Source organism: Myripristis murdjan, chromosome 12 (genome assembly GCF_902150065.1).
Source record: "Myripristis murdjan chromosome 12, fMyrMur1.1, whole genome shotgun sequence".
Classification (NCBI taxonomy): domain Eukaryota; kingdom Metazoa; phylum Chordata; class Actinopteri; order Holocentriformes; family Holocentridae; genus Myripristis; species Myripristis murdjan.
Window position 1 is genome coordinate 30,010,114 of NC_043991.1, and position 26,955 is coordinate 30,037,068.

General features: G+C 39.7%; 1 protein-coding gene across 6 annotated transcripts in view; it reads left to right on the forward strand.

Moving 5' to 3' along the window:
* Positions 1-26,955, forward strand: part of ythdc2 (YTH domain containing 2) — a 52,304-nt gene that overhangs the window by 13,738 nt on the left and 11,611 nt on the right. For 5 of the 6 annotated variants that reach the window (XM_030066116.1, XM_030066117.1, XM_030066118.1 and 2 more), the window contains 16 exons: positions 438-573; positions 1,144-1,270; positions 1,970-2,035; positions 2,396-2,574; positions 4,117-4,213; positions 4,300-4,387; positions 4,793-4,873; positions 4,994-5,076; positions 6,500-6,605; positions 16,544-16,663; positions 19,173-19,445; positions 21,193-21,319; positions 22,677-22,876; positions 23,765-23,960; positions 25,316-25,407; positions 26,028-26,147. In XM_030066116.1, coding sequence (XP_029921976.1) covers positions 438-573; positions 1,144-1,270; positions 1,970-2,035; positions 2,396-2,574; positions 4,117-4,213; positions 4,300-4,387; positions 4,793-4,873; positions 4,994-5,076; positions 6,500-6,605; positions 16,544-16,663; positions 19,173-19,445; positions 21,193-21,319; positions 22,677-22,876; positions 23,765-23,960; positions 25,316-25,407; positions 26,028-26,147 — 2,091 coding nt within the window. The remainder of the gene's footprint in view (positions 1-437; positions 574-1,143; positions 1,271-1,969; positions 2,036-2,395; positions 2,575-4,116; positions 4,214-4,299; positions 4,388-4,792; positions 4,874-4,993; positions 5,077-6,499; positions 6,606-16,543; positions 16,664-19,172; positions 19,446-21,192; positions 21,320-22,676; positions 22,877-23,764; positions 23,961-25,315; positions 25,408-26,027; positions 26,148-26,955) is intronic. The other variant, XM_030066120.1, reaches the window with a different exon arrangement.

Below are 26,955 nucleotides of genomic sequence, written 5' to 3' on the forward strand. Positions count from 1 at the left end.
AAGAACTTTTTCAGGCAAAGGTCAGGTTGGGCTTGAAAATTTGGGCCCAAATCATTAGTATGGGATAGGCAGATAATTTCTGTGCTGGGGAAGTCATCATTTGTACATGAAATATCTGTTTGATTCTGTGTGTAGATAGTGGTAACTTTTAAGTTTGTTAGTCAACAGTAGCCAGGTAACCATTACTGATTTACCCATCACATATCTGATTGGTACAATGGCTAGCATTAGAAGTGCCTGTTAACATTATTGCATAGTTACTTTGCTGGCAAGATGTTGTCAGCCACAGTTGCTAGGATATTTCTGATGCACTTGCCTCTTAATATCAAATGCTTAATCTAGACAAGCAAGTTCAAGTGGAAACTATTTTATTTTGTAAAAATCAGTCACTTATAATTCTTGTCAAGATGAGTCACTGTGCTGTTTGGTGGTTATAGAATGAGAACGAGGGGACACACTTGGACATGTGGCTGCTGAAGGAGATGGACACCTGCATTGCCAACATTTTTCTCAAAAAAGATGCCAATGCATTCATTCAGCTTTTCAACCTCATCGGCAGTGAAACTTTTGATGGTATGTCTTCCATTGAAGCTCTCTGCTTATATTCAGCTTCCTTAAACAGATATCTGCATTTTCATAGGCTGTGAACAAACTTAATTAAATATTCAAAAACTATCTTAAGCGCTGTTGCAATGAGATTAGTTTAATTTGTGGATGTTCTGTGGGGTCATTGTTTCACACAATGGTCCTCAATTACCTTAGGGTGAACCCTAACCCTAACTTTTTAGAATCTACAGACTGTCATCAAAAAAATGAACTCAGACAGCACCCACCTGAGATTCAGTATTTTGTCCAAGTTGCTGCCACCCACCTGCATGCTCAGGTGTATGCATGGTAGCAGTGTTGCGCGTGTGTGCACAAAATGTAATTTAACCATCACAGCGCTTCCTGGAGGTGACAAATGAGATTACACCAGGGCAACATGGAAGACGAAATATTTTTCTAGTTTATTGCATTTAATTTGGATCATATCCTCTCTGCTCACTGGTGGTTTGTAAAATTTATGAAGGAAAAAGTTACCTACAGTAGCTTTAACTATACATTTAAGGTTGTACTTAGCTATACTTGTCTACCCCTACTTAGTGGACTACATGCACAGTGAGACGAGTGCCACACCTCTGATGGTGGCAGCAGGTCAAGGTTTCCTCAGTCAGATGGAGCAGCTGCTCAACATGGGGGCCGACATAAGCATCAAGTCATCAAATGGCTGGTAGGGCATAGTTCCGTGATCATGTAATAATTTTTTGTATAATAAGATAACATCGCAGTTGCCAGATTTAAAAAGTGTATAGCAATGCCTAAATTCTGCCACAGTTCTGAGTCACAATTCTGAGTCACAGTTCTGAGTCACAATTTCTGGAGACAAGAGGCAAAAAGCAGACAAAAAGCCGACAAGACCAAAGTCTTGTCGGCTTTTTGTACAGACAGTGGGAAGCCCAGGCATGCAATGCTGGTTGAATATCACCAATTTGAAACACACATCACGATCATGATTGTAGCTGATGCCCAGAATAAGTGGGGATTGCTCTTTACTGTTCTACAAAATCACTATCAACCAGGCTTAAATTCTGCTATCTATCTTAGGTAGAGAAGGCATGATAGTGTTTTTCTAGATATTAGATATATTCTAGATAGTTTTTCTGCTTTTTAATTGTTTTATATGTGTATTTGTTTTATTGGGATGTCTTCTGTTCCCACCTATTTTTGTATGACCTCTGTCTTGACTTTGTCTGTTTCTTGTCTATTTTGTTTCTTGTATGTAACACCAAGGACCATGCTGGAAATAAGTTTTGTACTTTTGCATGTCATCCGATGGATTGCTGTTTTATTCGTCTTAATCCATAAATAAATCTATCTATCTATCTATCTATCTAGAGAAGGCATGATAGTGTTTTTTCGTTTTTTCCAGGACTGCTTTAGACTGGGCTAAACATTTCCAGCAGATGGATGCTGTGGACCTACTTGAATCCTACATGTAAGAATGCTGTTTATCATTACGGTGCAGAAAATATAACCCTTTCTGTAATGTAAATGGAGAGGCATATCTTAAGTCTTCCAAAAAAGCTTATTTCATCAAGAAATTTGTCACAATTGCCATATTCAGTGTATAATTTCCCCATTTTTCTTTCTTTCTTGTTCTTTTTCTTGATCTTGGAGGTAAAGTTTATTGTTTAGTTGTAGTCATTGGAATTTGTTCAGGATTACATCAGCCTAATGCTCAATATATGAAATATATGAAAAGAAAGGATTATAAATTGGACATTGCAGGAATAAGCACTGTGACTACAATCATTAAGGGTTTATCTCCAAGTTAAATCTTCTTCTTGCCCTCTAGCCCCTTGCATGAATTGAACAAGGTGGATGAGTCAGCGCTGATGCAATCTGGGAGTGTTAAGGTGAGCGCCGAAGACCAGGAACTGTTGAAGTTTTACCACCACACCTTTGATGATGATCAGGTGGACCTAGACCTCATCATGCATTTGCTGTATAACATCTGCTCAACCTCTGAGGATGGTGAGTGTCATGAGTCAGCTGTATGGATACAATGTTGCCTAATTATTGAAAAATAAATTCTAAGTTAGCAAAAACATAATTTTGCCCAATGCCCAAAGTCCACCGGCACCTATTTGAATATGTTTTTTTGCAATCCCTGCCTGCAGTTAATGACTTCATTCAGTAGCTTTATATCTCTTGAATAGAAATAAAAAAAAATTGTTTCCCCATTCTGCAGCAACACACTGCAGAATGAATTCAGGGGAAACACTGAAAATAGTTACAAGTTAAGGATTGTTACAGTGAAATGGCAAGACTGTGATTCAACTGGTTTATAACGATTGTGGCCACTAGGGGGCATGAGTTAGAGGGCATTACAGTCAAGATGTTCCTTTTGTTATTTATTGAAAACAGAAATGAGCGTGTGGTTCCGAAACAGAGACATAAACAGTCTAAATACACATATATCAACAGATTGTGAAATGTCCTCTGGATATACAGTGCAACAAAATATATTTTCACAGGTTGAATCACATTTCTGTTACACCTGAATTAAATAGTGGTATTAGATGCCGATTGTAGCAAATATAAAAAACAGAAAAAATAATAGCTGAGGCAACATTTCTGGAATCTGTCCAAATAAGAATTAATTGGCAAAATGGGCAAATGCAGCAATGAAGCATACTAGGCATACTCCCTAATAATATAATATAGAGAGATTTAGTTTATTTATTGAGAATTCTACTTTTAATAGCAAAAAAGATGATAGCAACTTCCTGGTTGAGGCCAGAGCCTCCCAGTGGAACGCAATGGAGGGATACGGTAAAAAGTGTCTTTATCATGGAGAAAATCACAGCGAGATTACAGTTGAAAACAGATCACTTTTCGCTCCTTACTTTTTTTGTTATTTAATTATTTACTTATTAAAGTGTATTTATTTTAATTTGTATTTTTTTCCTAGGACACTTGTGGTTGTGTATTTTTTCTTCTCTCCTAATCAGTTTAATTCTCAGGTAAAAATAACAAAATTAGTTTTCCTGATACTAATGGTATTGTATTGTTAAGTCATAGGAGATATTGATATGATATTTGATATGTGATGCTCATGTATATGAAGGCCTATCATAATTATTTTCAGGAGAATTACCGCTTTACAATGTTTAAGACCTAATGAGATGAGATGAGAATGTAAGTATTTGTACATTTCCAAGTTGTATGTTTTTGTATGAAGTATGTTCAATTTAAGGAAAAAAAAAGGAATAGTAAGACCAGCTTTCAAAAAGTGTCTCATTTCAAAATCTGTCTCATTCTCTGTTACTGGTGTTCTCTGTTGTTCATCTAATACTCATTAATAATTAAACTTGGCCAATCGCTGTTGGGGTTGTATCTCCTTTTTTATGAGGTGCAGTACAAGCCGTCTTGAAAATTATTTGAGATTTAAGGATTTGAGAAGCTCTTGTCCGGTGAACATGAGGTGAACACAACTTAGCCTGAATTAATGTGATATTTCATCTTCAATATAATGTGAATGTGAATTTTTTTTTCCCTTCACTTGGCCTTAAGGTGCAGTTCTGATTTTTCTCCCTGGGTATGATGAGATTGTGGCACTCAGGAACCAAATCCTATATGATGACAGGAGATTCACAAACCACTTTGAAAGGTAAATGTACACAACACGTTAAGGACGAGGCTATCTATAAGATTTTTGCCTCTTTGGCAGTAATTTGAATGTATATTGGTGTTCAGGTATCAAGTGTTCACCCTCCACTCCAACATGCATACAGCGGACCAGAAGAAAGTGATGAAGAGCAGTCCGCCAGGAGTCAGGAAAATAGTGAGTCGTGTTACATATATAAGGTTTCCTTGTGTCATTTGCCATCTCCATGTTTTCTTTTAGTACCAAAACAATTTAAAATATTAAGCTTCCTCAACAAAGGTCCTTAATAGACCTTTGTTGTTGGTTTTGAGAGGATTGGGAATATAGACCACAAAATGTAAAGCAGTTTGTTCACTGGAAAAAAAGCACTGCTGCATACTTTTATTACAGCACATCCAGATTTGAGGGCATTAGATCTGCCGCATCTATTGTATTTCTCTCAATCTCATCTTTTGTATGATACTCCTCATGATATTTCAAGCTTAGTCTACCAGTGTTCTAACAAAAAGACTTCTTTATTTGAATTGAATTGAATTTAGGCCTTTAGTGTTGTGAAAAGAGTTAATTTCCTTCTCCTTTCAGATCCTTTCTACTAACATTGCTGAGACGAGCATCACTGTTGATGATGTGGTCTTTGTTATTGACTCGGGAAAGGTCACAGAGGTATGATCACTTTTTGGTGGACTTGGATTAAAAAAAATTGCATGTGTGACATGAACAATAAGGAAGGAATCTCCCAAATGTTACGAATAATCAACTCATGCAATGATTTTCCTGTTGTAGAGAACCTTTGATGCCCTCAGTGAGGTAACCATGCTAAAGATGGATTGGATCTCAAAAGCCAGTGCTCTGCAGAGGAGAGGAAGGTGATACCTTCAGTCTTGTTGATAGCAGTTTTTTGATTGAAAAGAATAACAAAAACAGACAACCATGTGCAGGGACATGCAGAGACATCTGGAGGGGCAGGTGCTCAAAGTTTAAAGGGGGCACATGGAACACAAATTTGAAACACCATACAGAAATGTACCTTACAATATAACTGGTTGAACTGTAGCAACATTTGCTACAATTCTTCCTAGTGCTGATAATGAAGTAAAAAATAACTTAATGATGTATTTAAATATTTTTGTGATTTTATTCAGTTTGACTATCCACTTTGCACAAGACAGCAAGGTTCTAAAAGTTATATATTTTGTATGCATGCATGTCACTCATGCTGTGTGCTTTATAGAGCCTCATTTCTGGCTCAGGCCACACAACCCCCAGTGGCACAGTGGTTAATGTCTCTGGCTGCCATGCAGGAGACCAGGGTTCAACTCCCCACTTGAGCAAGAGCGATAACTTTACACAACCTGCAAACAGCATAAGGCTGGCAGTTTAGCGCATGTCCAGGCGGTCGCAAGGGTGGCAAGCACATTAAAAGTTTAAAAGTTGTTGTATTTATACTGTAATAGTCCAAAATTACTAAAACTATGCATATTGCATAGTTTTAGTGAAATAACATAGTCTATGCCTCATTGCCACTAGAAACATAGGAAAACACTGCTTAAGAGTAAAATAATATATGACATTTCTCTAATGCACTTTGCCCATGATAAGAGAAACATACAGAAACAAAAAAGAAGCCTGACATACTTTTTCCCCACAGCACGCTGTGTGTGGTTAACTCACTCACTCACTCGTCTGACTCTGCACACAGACGACACAGAGGATGCTCATTGCTCACTTCACTTCGTCAGTCATCTTGCAAGAATACACTGTGCACAAACGAATACCTCTGCAAAACCTACTCACCGGACCAGTTGTTTACTCCCTCGGGTCTTCTTCGGTTTCGCAAGACTAGCAGTGGCCGTCTCTAGCAGCTTAGCAGCACTTAGCTACATAGCACGTCTGTGCACGTCAGGGCAGTGAGGGCAGAGTGAGGGCACATCGCGGATCATGTGACCGACCAAGGTAGATCTAAATTATCATTATTTTGTTTTATTTATAATTATTTTGGGCCACACAGACAGACTTTCACACACACACTTACAAAAAATAAAACAACAACATCAAAAAAAAACATTACTTTGACAAAAGGGCATTTTGGGCATCAAGGGGCAAAGGGGCACCCCCCCACCCACACGTGCCAGACCATGTGTGATGTTTGCACTTTACATTTTTAACAATGCATGGAGACATTTTGGGGATGTGAGAACAGTGCATATTTTGTACATCCTTTTTTACCCACTTTCAACTCACTCAAGTCTCAGCTTACCTAATATATGTATAAACTGAATTTGTCCACAGAGCTGGACGACGCAGACCAGGGATTTGCTTTCACCTTTTCAGTCGTCTCAGGTTCAACAACATGCGAGAGTTCCAGGTTCCACAACTGTTGAGAATGCCTCTACAGGTACACAACACACACACACACAAATTTTTCACTACACATCAGCCAGAGTTCCTTCTCTTGTTATAAAAATTCACACAGAACACTTAATAATGAATCAATTGTAATAGACTTTTTAAAATGGAGATACAAAGTGTTTCACTGGCATTAAAGCAATGGCAAAAGCACAAAATGAAGCAGCAGTTATTAAAGACATGAATAGCACATCAGAAGTTCAAAGAACTGAGCTGTGACTAGGAACTAGACCTAGCAGTATCTTTATAGCAACCAAAATAAACATTTTTTAAGTAAAAATGAAAGCATTGTGGAGGGTAATATAATCCAGTGGATGAAATGGGACTAATGTTATCATAAAATTAGCATTTAGTGTTTGTAAAATTTATTTACCTTCACATCAATCTTTTTTCTTATTTGGCAGTGAAGCAAAAAAAAAAAAAGTATTGTAGAGGACATTTGACCATGCATTTGCATCAAACTAAATATGTTAAACCATACATAGATTAATTAATTCACTGAGCAAAAACCTCAATTACCTGACGAAAGACATAGGTTCAATAGATGTATGGAGGGAAATGTTCCCTAGTACAGCACAGTATACACATTACAATGTACTCGAAATGCCAGAATTGACTACTTAATCACCTTTAGCAAAGATGAGCCAGAATAAGAATTCAGATATTGGAACAAAAGATTTAAGTGACCATGCTCCCATTTATGTTCCTATTAAACCAGAGAATTGCCTAAGAAATAGAATGGGAGGTTGAATTGGAGTCTTCTTGATGACTCTCTTTCAATGAGTAATGAAGTTCAAACATACTGTAGAAAAGGGTAATCGAGACATATCACTGCCTCTGACATGAGAAAATGTAGCTGTAAGTTCAATCAAAGAAAAGCCACGTCAAAGAAAATTACTTGAGTTTGCAAATCCAATTAAAGGTACTGGAGGGTTGTCATTTACAAATGCCAATGTCATTTACAAAAATGCTCCAACAAATGAAGAAAATTTTAAAGGAAATCGGTATAATATATACACAGTAAAGTGAGAAAAAGCTGTCATTCACTAAACAAAGATAATATTTACAAAGCTTTTGGCAAGAAAATTAACAAGGCAACAGGCAGAAATATATGAAATGAAACACTTCTATGTTGGTTCTAACATTAGTTCTCAACTGGGTTTTTTTTTTTTTTTACATGTCTGTACTAATGATAATTTACCTAACATTTTTTTGAGTGTGTGTTTATGAGTGCATGTGCACACTGAGTTCTGAGTTGGACATATAGTAGAACTCTTCCTCTTCATTTTGGCACCAGTATATGCATGAACATGCTTAACCAAACAGGTTCTTCCAGCTTAGCTAGATACCACAACAGTGGGATAAAAATTTGGAGCGATGGCTTCTCAGAAAAAATATTGCAGCTCAAGACTTGGGCCAATAGCAGATGGGTCTAACATTATTGAGAAATGCAAGGTACCGGCAGCTTCCACAGAGCCCCTAGATCCCTACAAGCATTGGAAATATCACGCTGACTCTCTGAAATATGGATTTAAGTGTGTAGCTAAAAACAATATGGAATATTCACAATGTGTTCTTTGTTCAGAAGTTCTTGCGCACAAAAGGTTAAAACATGTGAAACCTAAGAGACGGATGGGGAGGGGAAATGGATGAATCGACAGATTCAGTTAATCTGCAGCTGCTTGAATTTGTTAGATATAAATTTAGCTACGAGGGAAAAATGTGTGGGGATATGTTTTGCATGTCACTTGAGGGAACTTGCACTTGTCATGACATTTTTAACTGGACAGTGCACTCAGTAGAGTATAGACCTCTGACAAGGCTGCAGATCCAGTGGAGTACAGTAGTTGGTTAGAATGGTGGGGAGTCTGTACTGAAGATTCAGGCATCAGGGAAGCAGAGGACTTAAGAAAGGCCAGATGCAGAGTAAAGGTGGATGTCGCGAATCATGGAACTGCTAATGACCAGGGGACGACCAGGGGTGGAGGGCATGAGGCAGACATGGCGTGAGACAGGACTGAGACAGGGCTGATAGCATTCCGGCACCATGCCGAATCTTCGGTGTACTGGCGTGACTGTGAAAAAAACCCCAGACATTTCTCTGGATCCAATAGAAGCGCAGCTTTCGTTCTCAACCACACTAACAATAGGCCTACTAGCCAATCAGAAGTAGGGCAGGACTTGGGTGTTCACAATCAGGCGCTCCAGTGCCGTCGAAAGAGAGCCTTATTAACCTACAGTTACGCATTGCAACCCACAGGATGGACCGAAGTTCACGAAGCCTGTGGGGAGACACCAAAGATGTCGATAAGGGCATTAAGAATAAATGGCGCTGGGCTTGGATAGAGGAGAATGGGAGCAATGTGGCAATAGATAGTTACAAGATAGTAAATAGGGTTATTTTCAATTAATGTATATACCGTATTGACCCGAGTAAAAGACGACCCTGATTTTAAGACGACCCATCTTTTTCAAGACCCTTTTTTGGAAAAATACTTTTTATATGGACATTCTGCCAGGAGCGGACTTACCATTAGGCAAAACTAGGCGGTTGCCTAGGGCCCCAAGTTCCTGAGGGCCCCATAAAACTCCTCATACACTTATGGTTAATACAGTCATTACTTATTTGCGCACATTAATTATGTTTTTGATTAAAATACTTTTGCTAAAATGCCAGCAGAATGCTTATCGTATTATGTGTGTCTCAGGGCCCCTGTTTTGTGTGTTGTCCTCTCATCTCAGAGGGCCCCATGTCTGCCTTTGCCTTGGGCCCCAAATTTCTTAAATCCGCCACTGCATTCTGCAACACCAGCCCATGCTAGCTTTGAACTCAGTGCGGGGTATGTTGAGCTCTGTGGCAGCTTCAAGTGCTTTCTGCTGCATCACAGCCCTCGTAACAGGCAGTCCTTCACTACGTTTCTCATTCACAAAATCGCACACCCTCCTGTCAGTCTCGTTGAATCGACCAGTTTGTGGACCACGAAAAGCCCTTCTCTGTCTGTGGGCATTTTTTAGCTCTTCTTTCTGAGACCGTCTCACATTGCACTCATGGCCAGGGTTAAGGGATGTTTATTTATCTTGACAGTTTCTGAGGTAACTTCAGAAAGCGTCCAACTGACAGCCGGAGCGGCATGTCAGCTGGCTGCTACATTCAAGCGGGTGGCGGCGCCGGCCCACCTGATACCGGCTGGTGCCTCAGTCGGCACCGTGCCCACCCGGTCAGGTCTGCCAGATCTGACAGGTGCGCGGCGCACACAGACTGCTATATATACCTTTCACCATAAATCAACTTTTGTTTATATGCGGTTGCAGCAGCACCATGGACAGCGACACAGACAACATGGTTGATTATTGATTGCGCGACGCGGCCATTCGCCGGTAATCGCGCTGCGCATTAAACGATTTTGTGGAGGCAGGAGGAAAGTTGCATGATTTACGTTAAATCCACGTTCGCGCGCCGCGTGCGTGACCATGCATGTGCTTGTGCATGAACGCCCGTACCGTGCTGGAGCACACCACTTCCAACCGTGCCAGAGCGGGGGAAGTGTACTGTATTCAAGCACGGAACATATGCAAGTACAATACATGTGTATTTGCTTAGACCCCCAATATAAGACGAGGGCGTTTTTTCCGGGCATTTTCAATGGAAAAAATATCGTCTTATATTCAGATCAATACGGTATGTTATATATTGAATGCGGCGCAATTCAATATATAACATACCGGACCAGAGTAACAAGGTCCATATCCAAGGTCCATGGATAACTGTTACATTTGAAGCAGGTGAAAGCACTATCAATAAAACCCTCTTCAGATACTTAGACATGTCGCACATTTCATTACTTTGGAGTTTTCACTTTCTGGACCAGCTGGAGAGCTGTGTGGTGTCATGGTTAAAATGCTAACTGATAAAACGATTGTGATTCAGTCAGCAGGACACAACCAACCCCTGCCCACTTATCCCGCCAGAGCGGCTAGCCCCTGATACTGCACAGACAGCTGGGTCGAGTTGATGATTGAATTGCCTCACGTAGCCGGCACCTAGTTATCTTTTTGTCCAGCTGAAATTGGCAATTGCCAAGCCAAGTTGTAAAATGAGACAGCCAGAGAGGTGTAACCAATTAACCAGGCAGCGCACAAGAGACAAGGAGCCCTCCAACCGCACATAGCAAGCAGCTGCATCTCCGACTTCTGATTTTATTTTTTTCAACAAGGCAAAGAAAATATGCATATGGCTGGATGTAGTGGTGGGTGCAATTCATCGAAATTGCGATTCATCGCGATGTTTTCGTGCATTGATTTGCATAGATTTTTTCACGTCGATTCTTTTCCACCAAGCCCGGGGGAAAAAACGGGCACCCGGAACAAAAAGTAGGTAACACGCGCGCCACCCGGACAGTTTAGTAGGTGGGACCATAGCAAACGGAATGCCGTTGTAAAATAACTGTAACTCACGGCTTCAATGGGCTTATTGCTTTTATAAAACGGTTACCCTACATATAGCCCATAAAATAAACACACAAGAAAAAAAATGCAACAATAAAATTGAGAACTATTCCTTCTTCCGCCAAGCAAGATAGAGTGGACAGAATGCACAGAGCGCAGACGGTAAGATAGTTTTTTCATCTAGCGCCATCATCATGTCACATCAGGCTATTTGGGCTCGCTAATGTTGAACAGGATATTTCCATTAATAGTGCAGTTGTTAAAATAGTGTTCAATTATGTTTGGACTTCTCTTTGCAGGGACAGTGGCGTGCGTTTTGCGACAGGTGCATTTTTGCGCAGACATAGCCTATGCCTAACGTCGGTTGTAACAATAACAGTAATAATAAAAGTATACTGTTAATTTACCATACATCGGCGCTTTCACACTGTCCACTTTGGGTGGAGATAAAAGGCAGGTGGATCAGGAGGCAGCAGGGAGAGGTAGGCTATTTCTCCAGGGAGGCCACCGGACACAGTGGGTTACCCGGCTGCTCATATATGAATCCCCGCAGGCTTTCTATGTTTTTTTCGGCAGCATCTTTGTGATTTTTCATGAATTCGTTGAAAGACACGGTGACATATTTTAGGCCATGTTGGTAGTGGCGAATGCTGAAGGAGTTGGGCTTTAATTTGCGGTTGCCCTCGTTCGCCCTGCGTCCCATATGAAGCTGCACGTCAAACCAGACGTTGCAGACAAGCCCCCTCCTGATCCACCGGCCTTTTATCTCCACCCACGAAATGAACGCCACCGTCAAGTACTTTCGCAACACGATAAATTATAAACTATTATAAATAAATAAATGAATGAATGAATGTAAGTATGTATGTATGTATGTCAATGGTGTACTGTAGTGCCTGTGGACCAAATTTTTAATTACTCTTTGTTATGATGGAACTGGCTTATGCAATTCTTTCACTGGCCCCTACATGGGGCTGCGCTCCATGGCAATGTTGGATTAAATGTTAGGAGCTACTCCCAGATTACATAGTGAAAATATTTTGTGTCTTTGAAAAATAATTCCTAGTCAAATGTTCAAAAAATCTTTATTTTGAGAGTGACATGAGTTAATTTATGGACTATTTATTTACAAAGCTAGCCACAGATTAACACAAAATCAGTCTTGCATGGAAAATTGCTGTAAAAATCGCAATAATCGAAGAATCGTGGCACCAATAATCGTATCGAATCGACAAACGCTGTAATCGCTATAATCGAAAAATCGAAGCTCCCATAATCGAAATCGCATCGAATCGTGAGGTACCTGCGATGGAGCACCCCTAGCTGGATGACATTATTGCATGAAGAAGTTTGGCGTAGAAATATGGGTGAATCTGCACTAAAATGCCACATGAATGGAAGTAAACATTAAACACAGGTGATGGAGGCTACCAAATGGAAAATCATCTTGATGTGAAAAGAACTGATGTTGGATTTGTGGCAGATGATCTTTTCAAACAACTTCTGTCTAAGGATATTGTTAAGAAAATTCTGAGATCACCTCCTGACAAAGGAGACAGACAACGCCCAGTTGAGTAGTAAATTTTTACTTGCAAGGAGTGAGTAGCTTACCCCATTGGGCAGCGACCTCTCACTGAGGCACTTGTTCACACATCAACAGTTATCTATTCTATTCTAACAGGAAATGAATCCTTATATGGTAATATTCAACAATCCAGCTACAATACAAGGATACAAGGTCATATTACACTCTCACTTGGGTGAAGAGTGGAAAACTACTGTCTACTCACTCCTAGTAAAGACCTGATTAGGGAGGTCTCTAAAGACAAACCTCGCGCATGCACGTTAAAGATAAAGCTAGCAAAGAACGGTGTGATTGGTGTGTGATTGATGAGTGATTGGGTTCGCAACAGCCGAAGCAGCAGGCAGAGGGTAAACCTGATCGGTGTCAACTGACTCTGCTGACTGTTGAAGTAGGCTGTTGGCGTTCCATTGGCAAATATGAGAAGTAGTGGCAGTAAAAAGATTGAACCTCAGCTGATGGCTGATGCAAAATACATGCATAAACGTTACCCTGGCTCTTGTGAACAATTGCGCATGTGGCAAAAGAAATATGATTTCAATGGCAAACTCAGAGTAACTGCTTGTACTCTGTTGGTAAAAAAAGAAAAAAAAAATTATTGGGTGCAGAAAGAAATATGGTTGGTCTGAACTCAAGTGACCTTTCAGCATAGCTGGACTATGTAAAATAGATAGATAGATAGATAGATAGATAGATATATTGATCCCAACCAGGGAAATTCTGGTGTTCCAGCAGCAACAGTAGAAACATACAGTAAAGTTAAATAAAAAAGAGTAAAGGCTAATTATATACAATAAAGTCTATAAAGACTAAAAACTAAAATATACAATAAGGGCTAACCTAAGAAAAAGAGATATGAGATGTGAAATATACAGATGGTAATGAATATGACAATATACAGAGGGAGTAGACAGATGAAAAGAAGCAAAAAGTATGGACTAAAATATGCACAAATGTGGAAAGAGGAAGCAGTATGATGAAGATTATGGTTGTAATTCTTCAGCACCATCACAACAAGCACAACAGCAACAGGCAGGACAGAGACGTGCCACGTCTCCCCCTTACTGCCTCGCCACCACCTTTTGCGGCAGCACAGGCAGAGCTGGATGCGCTTAAAGGTGCTGTAGGTGGAAAGGAAAGGAAAGAATGGAAATGCAGGGAAGAAAAAATGAGGAGAGCATGGAAGTGTTAGAACTGGAGGTTTATTTGAAGTGCATTGATAATAAAAAAACAAAACAAAACAAAAAAAAAAAAAACACTATTGACCTCTATGTAATGGATAAGCTGATCACCTTTCTTTGTGATTCTGGAGCTGATAAAATAAGTGGTGAATGATCCCTGGTTCTCAGATAAACTGTCAAATGATTTTGTCTGGGACAGATCAGCAAATGGTCTGATGTCAAAGGAATTTCTGACACATAACATGTTTGTGAAGGATGACCTTACTGGTCAAGCACAAAGACACAACTTTATTCTAGCAGCTACCCGGTTAATCTTTTGAGCAGACAAACAATGTGCGAACTGAGCTTGGCCTTGCTTCCCACACTCAAGGGCCTGATAGTTAAACGAGTAAACAACGGTGAAGACGTTTTTGTTATGGAAGGGCAGCCCCAATATTTTTACACTTTGGACTTGTGTGCTTCAACAGTCAGTGACATCCCATGCACATTAATAGAAATGGCAGATGCACGTGTTCCATCCATGTCAGAAAAACACAGATACACAGACTTACACTGTACAATGTACTTCCCTCATTCTGGTGAACCAGATAAAAAATATAAGCTAAACTTGCTCAGCTGACAGATCTACAACTCAGTTTAACAGACATGGTGTGGGACAAACACGGAAACTCTGTGGTTGCAGTTTCACTAACTAACGCACAGCAGCTCCTGTACAGAGAACATGCACCTCCACATGTGTCTCTTACTCGTAACCCCAACACAGAATGGAGAGACCTTTACCGTCTCCTGTGTCAGGCAAAAATTGCCACTGATTGGCACCCTGTGCAGACCCACCTTTTCTACAGTCCCACATATGGACTGTAGAAACAACGTCTCAACTGGTGCACGCGAGTGGAAACTGCAACCCACTTGATACAATAATAATAATAATAATGATAAATTCTATTTGTAATGCACTTTACATTTAACAATCTCAAAGTGCTACAGAGGAGAAAGAAGAAAGATATCAGAAAGTTGAGAAGAAGTGTTTTTGTCCTCTGAGGAGGAAGAGCAATTGACGGAGATAAATCCAAACTTGTGGTCCTCTGGACCCGCTGATGTTGGGTTGATAAAAGGTGCAACACCGGTACAAATTACACCAAAGACTTCTTTTAGGCCATGTGTTAAACAATATCCCCTAAAGAGAGATGCTGAAGAAGGCATATCAGATACTATAGATGCATTGGTAAAGGCAGGTGTTATAGTTCCTTGCCCTGATTCACCTGTTAATACTCCATTGTTCCCTGTAAAGAAAGCAGCCATCCCAGTACATCCAGACAGTCAATTCTGGGTTGCCTTCATGTATAAACGGAAGAAGTGGACGTTCACATGTTCAACCCAAGGTTACTGTGAATCTCCCACCATTTTCTCACAATGGATGTCATCTAATCTAGCTAAATTTTCACCACTCTGTGTTAGTCAATTACTGCTGTATGTTGATGACATATTGTTAGCTTCCCCTACAGAAAAAGCATGTCAAATTGACATGAAAGCCTTGCTAAAATTCTTAGCTGATAATGGGCGCAAAGTCAATAAAGCAAAATTGCAGCTATGGCGTCCTACAGTTAAATATTTGGGTCACAACATTAGTGCGGACGGAAAAGCCATAGATCCTAAACGTAAACAAGTCATTCTTAATGCACCTAAACCATGCACCAAACAACTGTTCAACAATTGTTGTTCAAATGGTGTATTGTAAAAATGGTCACATGTCATCAGTACTGTTGCAGTCTTATGGTGACAAGTTGAGACCCTTGGCATACTATTTTTCCAAATTAGATTCTGTCACCTTAGCGTTCCCAGTATGTGTCCAGGCTGTTATTGCTGCTTAAATGGCCGTTCAGGCATCTTCTAGTATTGTTCACTTTCACTCCCTTACAGTATAGCCTTTTCTGACACAGATTCCATTGAGTCTGAACAATCTTTTTGGTTGTCTCATGGTGTTTCAATTGTTGATGGTATTTACTTCTCTCCTGAGAAAAAAAAAAAACTATTCTCCCTAGAAATCTATATAAATGGGCGTGTATTTTGAGCCACGGTCCTTGCCATGGTTCGACAGGAGGGATGAATACCCTTACATTAAGTAAATTCACAGTATACGGTTTCACAAATTTTTCAAAGAATTTTGTAGCAAGATGACAAATATGTGCAGAATTCAATACCCAGGGGAAATAATGGTAATATAATGTAATTTTATAAGATTAAAATGCAATTTTTATAACAGATATCATCAGTGTAAGAGGGCTGCAGACAGTAGACATATTCTAAATGCAATGGTAAACAAGCTGCTTCAGAATGCGCTTATCAGGTACACACTTATTCAGTGCATGCCTGTTTTGGACCTCTGGCTCATTGCCACAGATTGAGAAAAATGAAGAGATGAAATGAAAAGAATGTTAGCTATATCCTAGCTGATACCAAGAAAGTGTTTAAACAGTATTGATGTATAATCTGTCAGGTTTAATGTATGTTGATAAGTCGGTGTCATTTTGCTGTGGATATTCAGTGGACTGCTTAACTTTTGGTGATGGGTTTTTGTTTGATGCCACTGGAAACATCATGAAACATCCTGGAATTTTTAAATTACTGAGACGTACAAATCCTGGACAAAACATCACAAAGTAATAATAATAATAATAAAAAGTAATGTTAACATGTTTAAGTGTATTTCTGTGTCAGGAACTGTGTCTCCACACGAAGCTGCTGGCCCCAGTCACCTGTCCTATTGCTGAATTCCTGTCCAGTGCTCCAGAGCCACCTCTCATCGGTGTAGTCAGGAACGCCATGCAGATGCTCAAGGTAAGAACATGTTGCTCTTACTTTTATGTTTTGCGAATTACATCTTGCCACATAGTTTTTAATCTAAGGCTAATTTTCTGGGCCATTGGCCTTTGTAATAATCAAAATATGCAGTTATACTCACATGGATATGATTAGCTGTACTCACAGACAGCTAGTCTGTTAACACTAGAACGGCCATGACGGTCATTTTGACCGTTTTCACATTTCTGTGTTATATAACTTTGTTGAATTAAAAATTACAGTGTTGCTGGTCCTTGACTTTTCCTGAAAATGTCTTTATTTTCATTTAAAATGTTTTTTAAACAAATTGCACGAAAGGCAAAGGAAATGTGATCATTTCTACCTATTTGTGTGTGTGTGCGCGAGCGCACTCATGTTTGCGCGCGCATGTTTGTGTTTGCGCACGCATGTGTTTGTGTGTGTGTGCGCGCGTGCGTGCATTCGTTTGCGTGTGTGTTTGTGAAGGGGCAATCAGTGTTTACACCTGAATTGACTCCTGAGCAACAGTAATAATACCTGTCACAATTAGTAAAACAAGTGAACAGATAGATAGATAGATAGATAGATAGATAGATAGATAGATAGATACTTTACTGATCCTGAGGGTAATTCAGGCATCCAGTAGCTTATGCAGTACAGTACAGCGAACCCACCACCAAAACAGTATGAATATATCAGAACAACAGATAGGGAGAAAAACATTATATATCAACTATATTACAGAATTTTAGCAGAATACCAATATTTGTACAGTAAAAAGCTTGTAGCTCACACCACACTAGTTATATTATGTAATATATATTATATATTATATAATATATATATAGTATAGCATATAATATATAGTAACCTTTTAATTCACTGTTTAAATGTCTCTTCTGGCATTTATTCCTTATATTCCTTATTAGCGCATATCAAATCAGATAATGTGTGATATGCATGTGTAAACAGAATAATTCAAAGAACTTGTAATTGACTTTTTTTCTTGTCTTTGTGTGTGTAATTAACTTGTGAATTTTTATAGCGATATCTGACAGTACAATTTTGAACCCCTTTCCCCTGTGTGTTAAAAACAGTGTTTTTTTGGTATTATATGGTCATATAGAAGTGATTTTCAAAACTTTCCACCAGTGGGATTTTTTAGGACTTTTTTTCCTCACTCAGGACAGACTGAGGATACAAAATCAGTTGAGTTTACTTCTCTTGCAATTTGTCCTAGGTTGACCCCAATTTGGCCTAAAATTACTGGACTACACAGGGGCTGCTGTGTTTGGTTTGGGAAGAAGTTCCATGTCGTTCTCATTTGCTTTTTTCTCCACCTCGTCTCTACCTCACAGGGATCGCACTCTGTGTGTGTGTGTGTGTGTGTAGCCCATGACCCCGCCCCCCAACAGAGACAAAGACACTCGATGACAAGAGCGTTCCCTCTGTTCATTACGCTAATGAACCAACTCACCTCGCTGACAGACAGCGCACGACAGTGAACACTCTTGTCGTCTGGTCTCTTTGGTAGAGAGAGATGAGAAAAACAAACACGCATGAATGTGGCAATCAATCACGGTCAGAAAAGTTACCGACTTCATTTAAATTTACCATGCAATTAACGGACTTATCACATATCGCGACAGGCCTAGTCAAGTCTTACTACAGTGGTTTGACTCCACATGAGGCCCTTTGCTGCATGTCATCTCTTCTGTCTTCTCTTTCTCCCTTTCCTGTCTCTCTAATGTTGCTGTTGAGTAAAGCTGAAATGCTTAAAAAAAAAAAAAAAAAGTAAAATCTTATGACATGGCAAAACCATTCTATACCCCTGATTAGCAACACCTTATTTTCAAGTCTGGGAACCCACTTCTTGAGGAGTTTGACATGGAGCACCTTGCTGGACCGCTCATGTCCTGTGTTGAAACCTGGTTGGTGGTACAGCATCTTGCTGTCATCTCTTTCATCTGTTGGGAGCATCACCAGCACTTTCTGGGCAGGATCTCTGCCAGGCTGACCGGTGGTACCAGGTCCTCTGATGGCCTGCTGTATGTGCCTAGGCTAGCTCACTCATCTTTTCCAATTGCTCTCTCATCTGGACAATATTTGAAACAACATTAACAGGCCCCTCCCTCTCCCGAATTGGCACCCAAGTGTTGTGTATCAAATTGTATCAGGAGTTCCCTGTTGATTCCCATCCCAGAATAGTTTCTATATGTGTGACAGTTTGTCATCAGTATTGTAATAATTGTACTTAATACTGTTTGCTGATCATAGCAGCAACTCCGGCTGGTCGCTATGGATTCAAGTCCACATTTTATTACTATAAAATGACTCTGAAGCTGTTTTTCCTCTAAAAAGTGTAATAATGTGAACACATTTTAACACTCACATAACAAAAATAGCTTCTATACTATACTGTACTATACTATATAAGTATGGTCCTGCTCTAAGCACTCCAGCACAACCCACATAACTACATGAGACTTAAAAGATGTTTTGTGTTTGTATTGATCACTCTGTCTAGGTGGTAGATGCCATTAACCAGTCTGAAGAACTGACTGATCTGGGGTATCACCTAGCTGACTTGCCTGTGGAGCCTCACCTAGGCAAGATGGTGTTGTGCGCTGTGGTACTCAAGTGCCTGGACCCCATCCTAACCATTGCCTGTGCGCTGGCCTATGGTGACCCCTTTGTTCTGCCCACTCAGCCCTCTCAGAAGAGGGCTGCTTTACTTGGTCGTAAGCGTTTCACTGCCACTACTCTCAGTGACCACATGGCCTTGCTGCGAGCTTTTCAGGTAGGGGGGGCGGTGTCACAAAAATTTTGAAAATTTAGGGCTAATTATGGGTCATTATTTTTAAAAATGTGGATAATTTTGAATGACAAGTGATACTGGCCATGTTACCATCCAAATGTCTTGTGATTTTTATGCAAAGGTTTAAATTTGCAGGGAAATTGTTTAAAAGGTGTGTTTCCTTAAGCATAGTCAACTTGGTACAGCCATCTTGTGTGTGTAATTATTCCGATGTGATATTTTGGATGGCAATTTTTTCAATAACAGTGTAGTCAAACTTTGTAGTACAATTGACTTTTTTCCAATTTTTGTTGGTTGCCTGTAGTTTTTTTCTTTAAGCGATTTTCCATCATTGAAAATTGCATGCAGCTTGTAATATTTGGCCACAGTTAAAAAATGTGCAGTTTTAACACGAGTGTCACTTAGACTATTGCTCTAATTACAATATTGACAAAATTGTTTAATGTCCTGTCAAGACCAGATTTAACTTTTTTCATTTGAAATTTAACAAAAAAAAACAAAAAAAAACAAAAAAGCCATGTATCAGGCATTTCTTTTGGGAAACTTCTTGGAAAGGAAACAATACATGGAGTTGCATGCCATCACCCTGCTGTTTTGGGGTTAGAATACAGAATGAGGGCTAGTGATTATTTGTACTGTAAACATGGAGTTTATATGGTGCAGAATAGCTTACTGATTTACTGCTGTCCAATTTATAGCCAACCACTTTGATGTATACAAAAGCAAAGAGGTTTTTGAACCTGATGTCGGATTTATCTACGTATCTACATTGGCTAATATGTGTTCAAGTGTGCAGCACTTTGAAAATCCACACCATCCCTCACAGTAGAGGCTGTAAGTGGAATGACATACCACCTCTGGTGCCTTCGCATGATTATGGGAATCTCTAATATAAAAGAAGGCTGTCATACCCATTACAAGCATTTGTGAATGACAGATACTGGTAAGAATGAGGGATGGGCATTTCAACCAAAAGTACAATTTGATAATCACTGGAAACTTTTGGACTATTCTTTGATGACTTCACATTTACCCATTCACACAAACATATTCACACACTGATGGTGGCATGCAAGGTACCAAGCCACCCATTGAGAGAAGTTAGGGCTTCATGTCTTGCTCAAAGACACTTTGACACACTCTTTGAAGGAGCCAGGAATCAAACCATGAACCTTTCGATTAACAGACAATCACTCTACAACGATTATACTATTCAGGACAGGTCTGTGACAGTGCCCCAATTAAAGCCACAAAAACCAATCCATCTATGAAGTTTCATCAAAATCCTTACATTAGTTTTTGAGTTATCTTGCTAACAGAAAGACAGACACTGAAGATGGGCAGCCTCCCATCTTCAGTAGTGGGGGTAAAAGTAAAACTCTTCAATTCAGTTTCTATTGTATAAGAAGTGCCATAACTCAACTTACTTTGTGTGAGATTAGACCTTTTAAAATATTAATGTAGTGTCTCCTTCACCATTGTCATATACAATATATATGAGCTGTCAAGCACATATGACATTTCTGGATACTTGTAATGGACAAAGGTTGCAGGCATGTCAGTGTCCAAAGCTACTTTTACCTGTTGTGCACTAAGATTTAACCAAGTGATTCATCAAATCTGTTTCCATCACTTTTACATACATCGTAATTTGCATAAAGACATATGTGTAGAAACTCAACAAATGTTATTTTTTCACTGGCACTTTATTCCTTCTTTCTGGTATTAGGCATGGCAGAAGGCCTGTAGTGATGGTTGGGAGAGGTCCTTCTGTGAGAAGAACTTTGTGTCCCAGGCCATCATGGACATGATCATCAGCATGAGGACACAGCTGCTTGGACAGCTTCGTGCCATAGGTCAGTCACAGCTGTTATAATAATTTTAGAATAACAAACCCATTCTTCTACCACTTCTCCAAACATTCGTTACTAAGCACTGCAAGTACTACAAATCAGGTTAAATAAAACTGAAAAAGCAGACATGAAGACAGGAAGCATAAATGAGGATAAAAGTTACAAAAGAAGATCTAAAAGAAAATGATAAAATAAAGCATTCCTGGTCAAACATACTTAGGGAAATAGTTTAACAGACCTCTCTGACCAGGCTGAGCTCCTTCAGCTGGGCGGCATTGAGCTTCATTCACCAATATCTTCCTAGGTTTTTGCTTAAATTTCTTCTTAAGAAAGATTCTTAAGTCTACATTGGATTCATGACGTGTTCTTAAACCACAGGATTGTTCACACCTGTGTTCTTATATTGATGAATCCCACTGCCTTTGTAAGTTGAAAGCACATGCCAGTTGACCTTAATTAGCATAGGTAAATGCCCTACCAGACCCCATAAAAGGACGTGAGACTGCAGGGCTGTGTGCATGCGCATGCGCGCACGTGCGCACGCACACACACACACACACACACACACACACAATGACACACAGAAACTGATCAAATTGAGAGAAGTCAAGAATGCCCAAACAAGTCTACAGAGGATAGAGCACCGGACACTGGACAGACATTTAAAAAAACAAAAAGCACTTCTATAGCTTTGACATGGATGTTCTGCTGCAGGAAGTAAACAACAAACCACCTGCCATATATATTCTTTATTGTGCAAGAATGTGATCACAAAACAAGTGAGGACAAGTGCAGGCACATAGAAACAGATATCGCTGTCACACACACACACACACAATGACACGACAAAGGAAGGCGTGACAGGTGACACTGCAGTGGTGCACCAGAAGTGAAATCCTCCAGGTGCAGAACCCAGAGCTCATTTAGTGTCAATAGTGGATATAAAGTAACAGAAAAAAAGATGCCTGTGCTGCCGTTAACTATAGAACTGAAGGAAATGCACCAGTCAATTATTTTGTACAAACATGTCAGCACACAGATATGTGTAAGAGAGCTCTTGAGTTTGCATAGATTCTGTCCTTTCCTAAGAACAAATCTCAAACAAAAAAAATGTTGGTGAATGCCAGAATCTTCTTGATAACTGCATAAGTTGTGAAATCTTAATGGCAATGGCAGTCCTTGAATCTTTTCAGTTGAGTTATCCAGAGAAAAACAGTCAGGTATTGATACTTCATTCAGACAGTTCATTTTAAGGACGTACCTTTATTTTTAATTATTACATTCAGGATAGTTTTTAGAATAATTTCAACAGGAAGATAGCTGGAATGTAGGGTTCACTGCAATAAATATATGCTTAAAGGTTTCGTGAGGGTACGTGGCGGCAGTGACATCCGTGATGTGAACCTGAACTCAGAGAACTGGGCGGTGGTGAAGGCTGCCCTGGTAGCTGGCATGTATCCCAAGCTGATTCATGTCAACCAAGACCACCTGTCCAGTAACAAAGAGAAGAAGGTCCATTTCCATCAGACCTCCATCCTTAGCCAATTCCACTTCAAAAAGGTAGGGTAATCTGTCATACTGTATAAATATAATGTGTTGCTTTATTTTAAGGGGTTGAACAAAAATATGGCATCACAGCCAGTTTTTTTCACAGCCTCTGAAAATGGGATGACAATGTATAAAACTGGCTGTAATTTCATGGTTAATGCCATATTTTGTTCAATCCCTTAAATTTAAGCTGAAAGTCTGCACTTCAGTCACATCTTGAATACTCCATTTCAAATCCACTGTGGTGGTGTACAAGGGCAAAATTATGAATATTGGGGCGCTCCGGTGGCTCACCGGTTAAGACTGTGTACCATGTACCAGGGCTTAGTCCTAATCGCAGCGACCAGTGTTCGAATCCGAACTCAGGCCCTTTGCTGCATGTCATCCCCTCTCTCTCCCCTGCCTTTCCTGTCTATCTCTACTGTAACTGTCAAACAAAGCAAAAATGTCAAAAAAAAAAAAAAAAATGAAAAATTATATTGTAATAATATTGTGTCACTGTCCAAATACTTATGGACCTAACTGTATATAAAACAAAACACCAAAACCACAAAAGTCCCAAACCCTATTGATTTTGATGGTCCCAAATACCATCAGGCTACATTCAGCTGTTTCAGGAATATAACCGGTCAGCATTCTCTAACAGCCCATGTCTACTTGATGAAATTGATTTTTCTTGGTGCATAAGGAAGAGCATGGTTTACTCAGGGGATGCTTGAGAGTGACTGGGTTTGGGGAAGAGCACAATGGGAGGTTTGGTTTACTTGAACCAGTGTCAACCATTGGATCTTCAGTTGTTTTGATTTTGACAGTTATTTGTTCAAAATAATTTTTCATTTTTGTCTGGCACTTGTCAGAAGTTTTGTGTATGATAGAATTGTTTTTTTTTTTTCTGTTTAGAACCCCTCAGACAAGGGAGAGATGGCATCAGTCCAGGCCCTACCCACAAATTGGTTGATCTACGATGAGATGACCCAAGGCCACAGGATAGCTAGAGTTCGCTGTTGCTCCATTGTGACACCCATCACTGTGGCCATATTTGGAGGTTGTGCCAATACGCCCCCCTCTGCCCTTGAGGAATCTGCTGTCTACAAAGGTACTTGTAACCTTGTACCTCAACCTAGCTACATGTAGCATAGGTGGCAAGATATTTCAGTCTTTTATATGAGAACATGAGCTACAACAGGTTACAGTGCACATTTTTGCACATTGTGAACATATTGTGTAGAATTAACTTTTTTTCATATTTCATTTTGTGTATCCCTGTATTTCCATGTATTTTCCATGTATGCTTACGTTTATCCAGTTGTATTTTTGGAACGTTTTCATAAATCCAAGGTTTGAACAGTTTTCTAACTAAGTAACCTGAAGTCCATCTGCTTTTAAAACATATAAATCACCAAAACCTAAGTTGTCACCTTTTATCAACAATATATTTTGCTCTTTCATTCATGTCCTTTTGACTCTCCTCAGTTCTGACAGGAGATTTTACTCTCAGGTCTCTTGAGGAACTGAGGCTACAAAATAAATGAAATATTTTACTGCACTATTGATATTTTGCTTTAATATTCAATCTCTTCTCAAGTATTGTGCTGTTTTTTTTTAAGCCACTTTCCTTTTACACAGCATTTGGTTCATTATTACTTTTGCCGCTCAACAGTACAAAGCCTCTTAAAGGGTGACTGTCCAGTCTGCTTTAGAAGCCTATGCAACTAAAACAAATCTCTGAAATGGGAAGACACACATGGGGCTCTATCTTTCACACTGCACTACCCTTTGCCACTACCCGCTACCCATGAATTATGCATTTAGCAGCTTCTGCTATCCCTAAACAGTATCTTGCAGCCACACTACCTGCTATACATTATGCCGACTCCGTTATTTGCGCCTGGAGGTGTGTCCGTGGGCGTGTTTATGCGCTTTCCCTACAATTGCTATCTTGAGCACACACGTTAGGGAAAGTGTATAGCGGGTCCTCAGAACCACCCGCTATCCCATTTGGGCTTTTACAAGAGCGCGCCCAGGCGGCTTCAGTGCACGTCCACGTGCACATGCGGCTCCACCTCCCCAGTTAACTCGCCTATAAAAAGCCACCTTGCTTTAGCCTCAGTTGAACCCCTGAAAAAATGGCAGAGATAGTACTAAATCGCGACCTTCCTCTCTCCATCATGGGTTTCAGTTGGAGGATTTGGGATAACGCAGCCTGCTCTTAAAGGCAATGGCACCTGACACACTGATTGGTTTAACTGGCCTAACGCCCAAACAACGCCTATGCATAATGTAACGGGTAGCACAAGTGTTTTAGGGATAACGGCAGGTGTGCAAGATAGCAACTTTTGTGGGGGAACGCCTCTTACGCAATGCTAAATCCCCAAATAACAGGTTTAGGGACTTTGACGCAAGATAGGGCCCTTTGTTTCTGCCAATGTCATATACTGGTCTTTCTTTTAGATAGTGCACCGAATGACAGTAGTGACAGTGACAGTGACGACCTAGCTCAGATGAAGATTGATGACCGACTCATCTTCCAGTTGGACAGAGAGGTGAGGGAAAACCACTTTAAGTAAAATTCTGAGGTCATGATCAAATCGGACATTTTTTCTGGTCAAATGCAAGGTCAGAGTAAGAACGCACAACATGCTAGGATCATTATTCCTATTGCTTTGTACTTGCAAGCTATCAAATTAGCAAGAATATCGTTGAATATAAAAGATAGGCATGACAAAGCAGCTTGTGCATTTAGAAGAGGACTTCTAGCCTAGTCTACACAAAGGACAGTTAAATTTACTCACCAGAAAAACACATTTGTTCCAGGTGTTTCTGTTTTGCAGTGCAGCCTCAGAAAACATGATTTCAATGCAAGTGTTTTGCCTCTACTCACTTTGTAATGGAAATGGGCATTAGTTGTGCAATAAGAATTTCAGTGTAAGGTAAACAGCGTATGTTTACACACAGGATTCCTCAGTTATCTACAGCGGCCATAGTGCATTGCCACCTTGTTAAATAAGGAACTGTAATCATTGCAAAGAGCCAGTCTTTTATTAATTCAGTGAGGAAAGAGAGCATGTAAAATTATTTAGATTGAAAGCTGTATCCACAGCAATTTTGCTGTTATCCACAAAGGAAATACAACATGGCTATATGTTGTCTATCTTCTTGTTAGGCAGCAGGACTGGTGTTTCAGCTGAGGCAGAGGTGGCACAGCTTGTTCCTCAGGAGGATCCGTTGTCCTTCAAAGCAGTGGTCTCAGCAGGATGAGGCCATAGTCCACACCTTGGTCTCTGTATGTCCAGTGCACATTTTTTATTTGTACCAATGGGCAATCCCTTTTGTTGCAAATATTAAACATGTTCTCACTTCATTCATTTATGTATTCTTACATTTTAAAATATATATTCTCATCAGTCAAAATAGATATGACTATTTGTCAATACTGACAAAAATTTAAAGGTGTTTTTTTTTTTTTTTTTTTTTTTTTGGTCACATGTAATGTATGTATCCACTCTAGCCCAAACATAAAATGTAGGTGTATAGATGCAGAAGTGCAACAGATGCAGAGTTAGGAAAATGTAAAGCTGAGTCCAAGTATGAAGAGGAGCACAGGACATTGTTATCTGAACGGGAGGAGCTATTTTTTTGCAGAATGAAACGGGAATTCTGTTTGCTTGATATGCCAGTCTTTGCTGTCACATTTTAAAGCTTAAGACCTGGAGTGCCATTTCACCTAATAATGTCCTGTTATTAATAATAATAATTTTATGCTAATATGGCCCAGGAGTTTCCCAAAGGCACTGAACTGAACTCTAACCCTAGTTTAGATCAAGCAGCCAAAGATAAAATGTTGTCATTTTCATCATGATAACCATCTCCATCACCATCAGTATGAAAACACACACATGTTGCACAGATAACACTAGGAAGGCACTGATATTGTTAAAGATTTTTGAGAATGTTGGTCATTATCTCGGTGTCCTCAAAATTTTTAGTTTCTAATTTCATTCATCAGTCCATTTGTTCTTTTTTTGTTTAGCAAGTTCTTCTGCATCAGACTCAGCATTTCTGATGTTTTCAAAATAAATCTACTGAACCTA